Here is a 13500-nt window from a genome sequence, read left to right on the forward strand (position 1 = left end):
GCCCGCCCCCCCATGCAATCATCCTGTGAAAAGATCTATGGTAATCTGACTCTCAAGTTATTTTCTGCAAAAAAATCTCAATGAGTACAATAGCCCTACCTTATCCATAGGGGATTTCATTTCAAGACCTTCAGTGGATGTCTGAAATGGTAAACAGTACTACCCCTTATATATTGTTTGTTCCTAGTATATACATACCAATGTTAAAAGTTTAATTTATAAATTAGGCACAGCAAGAGATGAACAATAATGACTAATAATATAATAGAACTATAACAACTTGTATATTAAGTTATGTAAATGTAGCATCTCATCTCTCAAAATATCTTACTATACAAGCATACCTTGTCTTATTGCTGTTTATTTTTTGTGCTTAACAGATATTGTGTTTTTTACCACTTAAAGGTTTGTGGCAACCTTTCACTGAAAGAAATCCTTTGCGCCATTTTTTGCAATAGCATTTTCTCTCTGTACCTCTGTATCATATTTTGGTTAATTTTCACAATATGAGGTAAGGTAAATGTAGTGAGTACAAAAAATACACAGAAATCATTCTTGCATTATTTATTATTGAATTATTTTACATACAATCAAATGTAAACCTACTTTTGCCCCTCTATTTCAAACTTTATTATATTTGTCATGCTTATCTGCGATGGCTGATAAATATGTTACTATTATAACAGTTTTGGGGCACCACAAACCATGCCCCCATAACACAGTGAACATAATCGGTAAATGTTTTGTGTTCTGACTGCTCCACTGAGCAGCTGTTCCCTCCCTCCCTCCCTCCCCCTCTCTCTTCAGGCCTCCCTATTCCCTAAGGCACAGCTATTTTCAAATTAAGCCAATTAATAACTCCACAATGGCCTCTAAGGGTTCAAGTGAAGAGAAGAGTCACACGTCTCTCACTGTAAATCAAAAGGTAAAAATTATTAAGCTTACTGAAGAGGCATTTCAAAAACAAAGATGGGCCAAAAGCTAGGCCTATTGCACCAAACGATTAGCCGAGTTGTAAATGCAAAAGAAAAGTTCTTTTAAAAAAATTATTTATTTATTTTTAGAGAGAGGGGAAGGAGAGAAGAAAGAGTGGGAGAGAAACATCAATCTGTGGTTGCCTTTCATGTGTCCCCTACTGGGGACCTGTCTTGCAACCCAGGAATGTGCCCTGTCTGGGAATCGAACCAGTGACCCTCTGCTTCACAGGCCTGTCTCAATCCACTGTTACACCAGCCAGGGAAAAAGAAAAGTTTTTGAAGGAAATTAAAAATGATACCCCAGTGAAAGAAAGAAATTAGCCTTACTGCTGTTATAGAGAAAGTTTTAGTGGTATGGATAGAAGAAACCAGCCACAACATTCCATTAAGCCAAAACATAGAGCAAGATCCTAACTCTCTTCAATTCTATAAAGGCTAAGAGAGGTGAGAAGGCTGCAGAAGAAAAGTATGAAGCCAGGAGAGGTTAGTTCGTGAGGCAAGATGCTGTCTCCACAATATAAAAGTGAAAGGTGAAGCAGGATGTGCTGATAAAGAAGATGTAGTTAAGTTATCCAGATCTGGCAAAGATAATTAATGAAAGTGGCTGTATCTAGGACTTTCCCAGGTAGAAGAAAATCAATCTGCAGCTTCAAAGCTTCAAAGGATGGGCTAACTCTCTTGTTAGAGGTTATTGCAGCTGGTGATATTAAATTAAAACCAAGGTGAAAATCATAGAGCCCTTAACAATTATGCTAATTCTACTCTGCCTGTGCTCTATAAATGGAAAAACAAAGCCTAGAAAACAGCACATCTTTGAGAGGGAAATAAAAGCACACATCTATACAAAACTTGTCAGTGAATGTAGACAACAGCCATTTTAATAACAGACCAAAAGTAGAAACAATGTCCATCAACTGACGGATAAAAACACATGATATAAACCATACAAAGGAATATTATTCAGCCAAAAAGGGAATAAAGTACTGGTACACGTACAACACGGATGAACCCCAAGAACACTAAGCTAAAAAAAAGGTCAGACTTCCAGCCAAGATGGAGGCATAGGTGGAAACTCTGTACCTCCTCGCACAACCAAGTTTAAACACACCAAAGTTTTAGTAACAAAACGCAATCAAAACACAGAAAATTGAACTGTACCAAAGTCCAACAACAACCAACCTTTCAGCCAGACTGGTAAGAGGGGCGGAGTCAGCAGCTGGCGGAGCAGGGTCCCGCAGGTAAAAGTAGACGGACCAACCCAAAGCGCAGGCGGCAGTTGGTAGATCCTAGGCGTGGGATTACAACAGGCAGACCCAGTGAGGACGCAAGGGGGCAGGCTGACTGCGGTCACATATTCGAGAGCAGATAAACCAGGCAAAGGAGCAAGCAGTGAGACAGACCACACAGGCTAGGAACCCAGCAACAGGAATTAAAGCCTAAAAACACCAATTGGAAACTTGGTGGGGTCGAGTTGCTGGGAGAAGCTCCCAGGCTCATGCAGAATTTGGTGGAGAGACCTACAGGGTCCTGGAGGGTGCACAGGCCCACACACCTAGGAGCTGGCACCAGGGGGGCCCAGTTTGCTTGTGGGAAGCAGCAGAGGGGACCGAAATCCAAGAGAGAGCAGAACAAACACCACTCCCCCTCTCTGACCCCACCCCCACATACAGTGTCATAACTCAGCGACTGAATCGCCCCACCTGGTAAACACCTAAGGCTCTGCCCCTCATACATAACAGATGGGACCTGACCAAAACATTATGGCTCAAGCAGAACAGCTCCAGAGCCAATACTTCTGAGCAACCGGGAGATAGCCAACCTATCAGATACACAGTTCAAAACACTACTGATCAGGATGCTCACAGCACTGGTTGATTTTAGTCACAAATTAGAGGAACAAATGAGGGCTAAACTAAGGGAAAGGAAGGGAAATGCACAGGGAACCAACAATGATGGAAAGGGAACTGGGACTCAAATCAAGGAAGTGGACCAGAAGGAAGAAAGAAATGACCAAACAGAAAAAAATACAGAAACAAGAATTCAAAAAAATGAGGGGAGGCTTAGGAACCTTCAGGATATCTTTAAATGCTCCAACATCCAAATTATAGGAGTACCAGAAGGGGAAGAGGAACAGCAACAAGTGGAAAACTTATCTGAACAAATAATAAAGGAGAGCTTCCCCAATCTGGCAAAGGAAATAGACTTCCAGGAAGTCCAGGAAGCTCAGAGAGTCCCAAAGAAGTTGGAGGAACACACCAAGGCACATCATAATTACATTAGCCAAGACTAAAATGAAGGAGAGAATCCTAGAAGCAGCAAGAGATAAGGGGACAGTCACCTACAAAGGAGTTCCCATCAGACTGTCAGCTGATTTCTCAAAAGAGACCTTACAGGCAAGAAGGGGCTGGAAAGAAGTATTCCAAGTCATGAAATCCAAAGACCTACATCCAAGATTGCTCTATCCAGCAAAGCTTTCATTTAGAATGGAAGGGCAGATAAAGTCAAATTCTGTGCTTCTCAGATAAGGTCAAGTTCAAGGAGTTCATCATCACCAAGCCCTTATTATATAAAATGTTAATGGGACTCATCTAAGAAAAAGAAGATAAAAATTATGAACAGTGAAAAGGACAGCAAACAGTTATTAACAACCACACCTAAAATAAAAGCAAACTAAGAGGACAGCTAGATCAGTAGTGAAAACATGGAAATGTAGATCACATGGAGGATTAGCAACAGGAGAGTGGGAGGAGGAGAAAGGGGGAGAAGGTATAGAGAATAAGTGGCATAGATGGTAGGTAGAAAATAGACAGGGGGAGGGCAAGAACAGTATGGGAAATATAGAATCTAAAGAACCTGTGAAACATGGACATAAACTAAAGGGGTAATGGTGGAGGGGGGGTGTACAGGGTAGAGGGGAATGAAGGGCGGAAATGGGACAACTGTAATGATATAATCAATAAAATATATTAAAAAGAAAAAAGTCACAAAAAATCATATATGACTCCATTTATATGCACTATTTGGAATGGGCAAATCCATAGAGGCAAGAAGCAGAGTAGTGACTGCTTGGGCTAAAAGGTAGTTGAGAATGGGGAGTGCTAACAGGTATGGGATTTTTTAGGGTGATAAAAATAGTTTAAAATTGATGTGTTGCTGGCTGCACAATTCTGCAAATATACCAGAAACCACAGAACTGTACACTTAAAATGGATGAATTGTCTGGTATGTGAATTTTACCTCAAAAATAGGTATTTTAAAAAAAGAGTAGCAGGAATCTAGCCACAAAGCTCAATTTTTCTCAGTCTTCATCTCCAAATTCTGTAGCACCCAACACAGCTAAATATCCCTCCATAGATCCTCTGGTTTTCTATAAGACTATTTCCTGATTCTTCATTCATTGAACTGTTCTTTGCTTTTCCTTCTACACCTCTCTCTATCCCTACCACTTGGTGTAGAACTACACAAAAGTTCTGTTCTTTGCCATCTTTTTCCTTCTATACTGACCATGTAATGGTATGTTTGGCTTCAACTAACACCACCTCCCCACCTTGACCCCCAATCTCAATTTCTAATTCCTTTTCCAATTCATTTCACCACCACTAGGGTGTCTTCCAGAAACACTTCTGAAGATCTCATTATTTCTCAAACTTAACTCATGAAAGTAGTAGAGTCCATTTACTAAGAGTTTACTAGGCTTGCACTGTGCTCACCATTTTACAGAGTCTCATGTATCCTCATAACAAATATAAAAGATAATTTTATCTGTTTTACAAATGATAAAACTGAAGCTTAAAGAAATTTAGTGCTAATCCATATACTTAACCATAAAATTACCTTTGTCTTTTATTGGCTTCCCTATCAATCTCCTCTCCTGTGTCTCTTTTCTACCAGCAATATCACTGCAGTGTAAGTTTAAATCCTTATCTTTGATTATTTCCTTTCTCTTACTCCTCACATTCCATAGTTGCCAAGTTTGGCCAGTTCTATCTGTTCTCTATTCCTACTGTCATTATGATGATGTAGAAGAGAGCCTCACTAACCCTGGATGTCTATAATAATCTCTTGGCAACAAAAGATACCTTCAGTATCTGCTCTAGTCCAACCAACCTTTGAAAACAAGTTCTGATTGTGTAACTTCTATTGGAAAACCTTAAGTGTTAGGCTCAAAGCTCATTTATATTTTAAAGTTATGATCCTAAATACTATTCATCATTAATGAAGCTGGCTTTTAATATGGGTATCCTAATGAAATAAACTATAACTTGCTTCATTATGTAAAGTAAGAAATTCGTTTTTCTTACCTTTTGCTGGGTCACCCAGAGTGGTAATAGCACTGCTGCCAATACAGAGTCCACGCTGACATACCAATTTTGCCTTTAAACAAAATATAGTACTTTGCTTATCATATAAGTCTTGGGAGAGGTAATGAAATAACACTACAATCGACAGGTTTTCAAATAAATGCAGAATCTTTACTATATATATATATGGCACACAGCAAGATTATGTAAAGCAACTGTATTTAGTTAATAGTTCAAAGTTTTTCATGAAATTTACCATTTAACAAAAATATCACCAGTTTTTAAGAGAGAATCAAAATAAATAAAAATAAATAGGATCACAGATAAGTCCTCTCTTAAAGATATCCTTTTCAAATATATCTTTGGAAATGTCTTATTCCCAAATGTGTTTTGTAGTATGAATCTACAGCATACCTTATTTGGAAGCACATGATTAAGCCAATAAGTAAACTTTTCCAGTATTACTATCTTTGTTATATACTAATATTGAACATTCTTTAAGCAAATCTACTCTTGTTCTTTAAAAATTATTAACTCAACCAGGAGACTTCCGGCCAAGATGGAGGTGTAGGTGGAAACACTGTACCTCCTCGCACAACCAAATTTAAGGACAAAAAAGATTTAGAAACAAAAACAGACAGAAAATTGAACTGTACCGCAGTCCGACAACAACGAACCATTCATCCAGACCAGCAAAAGGGGCAGAGTCGGGGACTGGCAGAAAGGGGTTGAGGCAGTAAAAAGCGGGCGGACAAACCCAGGTGCATAGGCGGCAGCTGGCAGATCCCAGGAGTGGGGTGGCAACTGGCAGTGAGGGTGCAAGGCTGCTGGCTGACCGCAGACACACATTCACACCCAGATAAACCAGGCAAAAGAGCAAGCAGTGAGACAGACCGCACAGGCTAGGGCCCCAGCAAGGGAATTAAAGCCTAAAAGCACCAACTGGAGAAACTTTCGGGGCTTGAGGTGCCAGGAGAGGCTCCCAGCCTCAGGGGAGAATTTATTAGAGAGACCCACAGGGTCCTAGAACATACACAATCCCACACACCCAGGAGTCAGCACCAGAGGGGCCCAATTTGTTTGTGGGAAGTGGCAGAGTGGACCAAGATTCGAGAAAGAGTAACAAGTGCCATCACGCCCTCTAACCCCACCCCCACATACAGTGTCACAACCCAGAGACTTGGATTGCCGCACCCTGGTGAACACCTAGGCTCCGCCCCTCATACATAACAGATGGGACCTGACCAAAACATTATGGCTCAAGCAGAAGAACAGCTCAAAGCCCCAGAGCCCATACTTCTAAATGACAAAGAGATAGCCAACCTATCAGATACACAGTTCAAAACACTACTGATCAGGATGCTCACAGCACTGGCTGATTTTAGTCACAAATTAGAGGAACAAATGAAGGCTAAACTAAGGGAAAGGAAGGGAAATGCACAGGGAACCAACAATGATGGAAAGGGAACTGGGACTCAAATCAAGGAAGTGGACCAGAAGGAAGAAAGAAATGACCAAACAGAAAAAAATACAGAAACAAGAATTCAAAAAAATGAGGGGAGGCTTAGGAACCTTCAGGATATCTTTAAACGCTCCAACATCCAAATTATAGGAGTACCAGAAGGGGAAGAGGAACAGCAACAAGTGGAAAACTTATTTGAACAAATAATAAAGGAGAGCTTCCCCAATCTGGCAAAGGAAATAGACTTCCAGGAAGTCCAGGAAGCTCAGAGAGTCCCAAAGAAGTTGGACCCAAGAAGGAACACACCAAGGCACATCATAATTACATTAGCCAAGACTAAAATGAAGGAGAGAATCCTAGAAGCAGCAAGAGATAAGGGGACAGTCACCTACAAAGGAGTTCCCATCAGACTGTCAGCTGATTTCTCAAAAGAGACCTTACAGGCAAGAAGGGGCTGGAAAGAAGTATTCCAAGTCATGAAATCCAAAGACCTACATCCAAGATTGCTCTATCCAGCAAAGCTTTCATTTAGAATGGAAGGGCAGATAAAGTCAAGTTCTGTGCTCCTCAGATAAGGTCAAGTTCAAGGAGTTCATCATCACCAAGCCCTTATTATATAAAATGTTAATGGGACTCATCTAAGAAAAAGAAGATAAAAATTATGAACAGTGAAAGGGACAGCAAACAGTTATTAACAACCACACCTAAAACAAAAGCAAACTAAGAGGACAGCTAGATCAGTAGTGAAAGCATGGAAATGTAGATCACATGGAGGGTTAGCAACAGGAGAGTGGGAGGAGGAGAAGAGGGGGGAAGGTACAGAGAATAAGTAGCATAGACGGTAGGTAGAAAATAGGAGGAGGGCAAGAATAGTATGGGAAATGTAGAAGCTGAAAAACTTGAGACACATGGACATGAACTAAAGGAGGGGAATGGGGCGGAGGGGGTGTGTAGGGTGGAGAATGAAGGGGGGCAAATGAGACAACTGTAATGGCATAATCAGTAAAATATATTTTAAAAAAATTATTAACTCAACCAAAACATTACCTTTGAATTGTGTTAAAATTGTATGTAGGTGCCAAACACATCTCTGGAAACATACCCTGCACACAGTTTCCTTCTTGCACAAGTTAGACACAAGGAACAATATGGTTGTTTATGAAACAATTTCAAGAACTGGTAACTAGAACGCTGAAAATGTTCATCTTACCCTCAAAGCTATGTCATTTATACTTGAAAAACCTCCATAAAGAGGTGAAAGTATCTTGTAAACAATGATAGAATGGAGGTATATCCATTCATTCCATTAAAAGGCATTACTGACACCTAGGAAACATGCATTAATCCAAATCTCACCATGAGAGCTTACAAATGTATCTAAAACTAAAAAGGACCTATAAAACGTTGTAGAAATCAAATCTCTTTCCTAACTAGCTTTCACACTGGCATTTACATTGTCAACAAACTAAGTAACAAAAAAAGGCAGATGAACTGGTAATTTTACAATACTTGCATAACTAAAGCACCAATATTTAAGTTTAATGATAAATCATTAATGGTATATATTAATTCACAAAATTAATGTTATACAACCTAATTCCCTTACCTGATTTTCAGTTTCAAACAGAAGAAACCCGTAAGTTTCTTGAAGTTCTTCCTGAGTATAGTTACTTGCTTTTTTTTCTTGGTAGAAAGTTCTGTACTGTATAAAAAGAGAATAACCAAATGCTACAAATATGTTATTTTGCCTTGCAAGTTCATTTTAAAAAATGTATCATCTGAATCTCACCTGCTAAAAATCTAATAAAATGTATTATTTTTCTATTCTCCAGAATAAATATATTATTATTACCTTCCAAGTGACTGTTCCCAAGGATCTTTTATCTAATCTGAAAAGTAATAGCTTAAAAGAACTTGGCTGATAAACTATAAACGATGGTTCGTTAAAGCTAAAAATAAAACTAACACACAGACACAGTGTGTACCTCACCTCATTTAAGAAAATGTCATTTTTCACCAAAGTCACTTGACTGTACTGAAAACCATGCTCAGATGCAGAGTCCAAGTAAGAAGTACGGAGAATTGAAATTGCCTTCTGGAAGACAGAGTCTGAACTCAGGGACACTGTCTCAAAAACTGTAAAACACAAACAAAAATAATGCGACTGTTTAAGATAACCAAAGGATGAGGTTCAAATTGGTACACTAAACATCACTGAAACATATTTTCTTCCTGTATAACTAAGACTTTCACAATATGTTTTTGCTATCATATCTGTACTATCTTAACTTAAAAGACCTCTCATGTGAAGAAAATAATGTAAACGAATTATGATTTAGGGGCAATTACTTTCAATACAAGAGTATATGTAGTCTGCCAGATCCCTTACGGCTTTTGGTTTAAAGCTGGGTGCTGAAATGGCAACTGGTAAAAGCAGATGTGGCTGTACTGTCAAGCTGATGACCAGCAATCACTCAGACCAATTTTTCTCATCTTTACAATATTTAAAACTTATGCCATATTTTGATAAATTCACTCTTCCCGTCTTCTTATCAAATTGCCAAGTCAGTCGTTAAGTTCCTTTTAAGGGGCATACTCAGCAAGCACATTAGATATCATTGCTATCTTTGGGGTTTTACACTCATTTAGATATGTCTATTGAACTTTACTTCTTATGGTTTGTGTTGTAAAATCACTTTTTTTTGTTTTTACAAAAATAAAACTTTACTGTTTTTTAAAGTACTTTTTTCAAACCATACCCATGTGCTACCCCACATATTCTGATATACCCTTAATCCCAGGAGAGATATGTTTCCTAATTGAGAATTGCTGACTGAATCCAGTAATTCTCTTGATGTTGAGCCTTTGTGCTGTCTGATTTTACAACTCTTCAGCAAGAACCAAGCCTAATGAATTCTCATGACGTTTAACTATTTGATTTGTTTACTCCCTTCTATTTTTATCCTCTCTACTTTCTTTAACAAGGAAGGGGAGGGTGTACAAACTGATAAATTGATAAATAATAAAGAGAATGAAGGGATTTATATAGCACTGTATGTTTTGCTCATACAGTACAAATAAGTACATTTAATATGGCTTCCTACTCTTACCAGAACACTGCAAGAGAAAATTTTAAAAAGTTAAAGAAAAAAAAAACATTATTTAAAATTAACTTATGAACAGGTAAGAAAAAAAAACTAGACTTTCACAGAAATGAAAATAAACATTTCAGTGAAATTAATCTGGGCTAAACTGTCCTAACACTTCAATTATAAAGGTAGCTTAAAATGCTTTAATAAACAAAACTTCCCTTAATGATAATAAAAGATTATAAATAGCAAGGAAAGAAAGGACGATGAAATACTTAAAAATATTTTTAAGCGGTATATTGGATCCATTACAATTCCATTTTACTTTTTCTTAGTTTCTCATTCAGTATCAGTATACCAGTGCTGTACAAAATAAAGATATTCTGAAGAGATTAAAATAGCAAAACCTGTGGTAATTAAAATTATAGCTTTGTTAACTACGTTCCTCAAAACAAACCAGGAGGCCTATGCCTTTGTAAACTCATCTTACAAATCATCTGCATTGCTAGCTCGAATACAAATCAGGATTCTTTAAAAAGTTTTTTAATTTTGGATACCTTGTATTTAGTATTTTTTTAAAAGGCAATATTCTGAGGCTCAATATTTGAGAAATATATTGTTGACGGTAACAGAAACAAAAGTTATCACAGCTTTGAAAAGCAACCTTCTATGATTATCAACTTCTCTAAATTCCACAAGATATTAATAGGTGAAGGCAGGTTTTATGTTTTAGAAGCACTAAATACTACATGTGTCCCTATTTTTGAGTGTCAATGTACAATAAACCTAAAACTGTGAAAGCAGTGCAATTAAAAAAAACCCTAACATACTGTTTCCCTAATATGTGTGGTCACAGAACACTTTATACCAGTGTGTAGAAAACTGTTTCCAATAAAGCTATTAATAAAGATAATGATTTAAAATAAACAAAGAGAGTCCTGGCCAGTGTGGCTCAGTTGGAGAGTTGTCCAGAAAACTGAAAGGTCACAGATTCAATTCCTGGTCAGGGCAAATGTGTGGGTTGCAGTCCCAGTTAGGGCGTGTGCAAGAGGCAGTTGATTGATGTTTCTCTCTCACATAGCTATCTCTCTCCCTCCCATCCCTTCTCTCTAAAATCAATAAGCATGTCCTTGGGTGAGGATAAAAAAAAAGTAAGAAAAAAGAAATAAAACTTTAAAAAAATAAACAAGGAGAAAACAAGTAGGAAATTACTTTGTGCATATATATTTTTACTTCTAAAACTATTTCTTTATGGTTAAAAATGCTTTCCTTTTAGGTCAGCATCCTCCAAATAGCAATATATTTATAAGAGTAATCATTTTACGGTTAGAAGAAAAATTATATCAAAAGCCAAGTTGTTGGAAAACAAGAGTAAAATTTAAATCTTTCATGACTTTATATTAAAATTACTTCAATTATACTCTCAGGGAAGCTCAAGTTTCCTGCTCTATAAATAAGGAGGCAGATGAGAATTTTATTGGTAAGTTACTTGACATTGTCCATTCTTACACAATGTACTTTCATTTAAGAGTCTAACTAGAGTACAAAACAATCTGAGCACTAAATAAATTAAGGACCTTATTTATGCTCAGCAATATACATGCTTTATTTACACATTCAAGGTTATCAGAATATTAGAATGAAAAAGGGATGATTGCAAAACAAAAACAAAACAAAACAAATCCCACCTCAAACAACATCTAAAAAGGTAACTTGAAAAGTGCCTGCCTGTAACATAGAAAAAGTGCCCCTTAGGGCTTAAGTGACTAATAGAGAACACACGGAGAAAATTTAAGTTCAATCACAAAGGCTCTGGAAATTGAGTTAAAATGCTTTCCTGTAGCACCTGGCTTTGGGCACATTTCTCTATTTGTGGATTCAATCTGAAAAGTTAAATCAAGCTCAACATAAAGTGGAATCTGCTATTCTCTCCTTCTCAAAATTCATCACAGAGACAGGACCGGGTGTGTCTGGTTTTGATAATTTTCTTTTAACTTCTAACAAAAGGGATCAAAAAATAATAAATCAATTTCTGATTCTATGTCACAGGTATCTTTTTCATTCTATAAACGTATGGTCTGAAATCAAATAATGAGATAAACTAATGCCAACAAAGTTCTTATAATCATTAGTCCTACTCTATATTTGTTTGCCACAAAATTGACAGAAACCAACCACTTCTACATCTCCCAGGACTTTCATGACTACATCTCCTATTTGTGAATTAAGTAACAGTACTCATCATCAACATAAACACTAAAACCAACAATATCTGCCATTAAAGGCCCTTATTAATGTTCCCTATAGACAGACTACAAACTACTAATATGTCTACATATACTTTATCTAGTCTAAGCAGGCCATTTGATAGTTGTTGAAGGAATAGCCCATTCCTTAATTATCTAGTCCTAAAATATATTACCTTTACTTTTAAGATATTAAAGAATTACCAGTTTAGGATAGAGCATCATTTGGCAGGACCTAACAAAAACTTAATAACCATTCTATTCCTTGAGATCTATTCCACAGAAATCCTAGCATAAGAGCACAGGATACATACAAGAGTGTTCCATGCACCAGTATTCATAAGAGCAAAAACAAAGATAACCTAAATTGCCATCAAAAGGGAAACTGCTGCATTGCATCTACTAGAATAAATCTGCATACAGTGACATATAAAGTTATCTTTTACATCTTACAGAGTAAATAACATGCATGATATCATGTCATTTTGGTTAAGAAAATACATAACAAATTATGTGTTTAAAGGTATACAGATAGAAATCTAGAAAAAGAGAAAACCAAACTGTTAACAGTGTTTAAACCAATGATTACTAAAATTGCGAAGTGGATAAAAGGGGAACTTACACTGTACTTTATATGTATTACTACAATTTAGGTTTTTCCTACATAAGCATGTACTGCTTCTATTTAAAGTATCCTAATTCAGAAAGTAAAATGAATCATAATTTCAAAAAAATACAAATAGGGAAATGTGGCAGTTTTCCTTAAATACTTTTTCTGTTGCAATTTGAAAACTGAATCACTTATCACTTATGGACTAATGATTATAAGAACTTTGTAGCTATTGGAAACTATAATTTTTTAAAAGTCCTCTAATTTAATATGATCAAAATTAAAATTTTAAAAGTTTTATTGATCTACTTTGAATTCATTACTAATAACTTACTGCATTTAGTTTAATACCCACTCTTTTCTGATATGAACCCTGTCTTGGTCTTCTCTAAGAGAGAATGTAGCTGGGAGGGTGGTCTTAATTCATTTTCACCAAGTATACCCCCAGAGTTCTTGACACAGTTCTGTTCTCTGTTAATGTCATAAATGCTAAAATGAAAAAAGAAAAAAATTAAATCATAAAGTGAGTAGTTGTATTTACAGCATATCTACTATATAAACAAATGTTTACTGAGCATCTAATTTGCATTAGGTACTATTCTATAATGTTTACCCCATTTGACAATTCTACAAAATTAAGAACAAAATTTGCTCTATAAGCAGTAACACAAAAAATGAAATGCCTCTCCTCCAATATATTTTTAAAAAATATATAGAATATTTTGTCTATAGAATTAAATTATGCTAATAGGAATCTCATTTGCCTCACTGGAGTGTTCAGCTTCAGTCTGAACTTGTGCCCTCTAATACTGCTG

The 13500-nt window shown here is 36.7% G+C and overlaps 1 protein-coding gene across 9 annotated transcripts in view; it reads right to left on the reverse strand.

The window, feature by feature from the left end:
• TASOR2 (transcription activation suppressor family member 2) overlaps window positions 1-13500 on the reverse strand; it is a 74476-nt gene that overhangs the window by 45924 nt on the left and 15052 nt on the right. For 4 of the 9 annotated variants that reach the window (XM_053665846.1, XM_053665848.1, XM_037156647.2 and 1 more), the window contains 4 exons: window positions 13041-13174; window positions 8731-8876; window positions 8347-8442; window positions 5279-5351 (listed from right to left, as the gene is read on the reverse strand). In XM_053665846.1, the coding sequence (XP_053521821.1) occupies window positions 5279-5351; window positions 8347-8442; window positions 8731-8876; window positions 13041-13174 (449 nt within the window). Of the gene's footprint in view, window positions 1-5278; window positions 5352-8346; window positions 8469-8730; window positions 8877-13040; window positions 13175-13500 lie in introns of all 9 variants that reach the window. The other 5 variants (XM_053665851.1, XM_037156675.2, XM_053665849.1 and 2 more) reach the window with 2 other exon arrangements.

The sequence above is a fragment of the Artibeus jamaicensis genome, unplaced genomic scaffold, assembly GCF_021234435.1.
Source record: "Artibeus jamaicensis isolate MK-2021 breed Jamaican fruit bat unplaced genomic scaffold, CSHL_Jam_final contig_426, whole genome shotgun sequence".
NCBI lineage: Eukaryota > Metazoa > Chordata > Mammalia > Chiroptera > Phyllostomidae > Artibeus > Artibeus jamaicensis.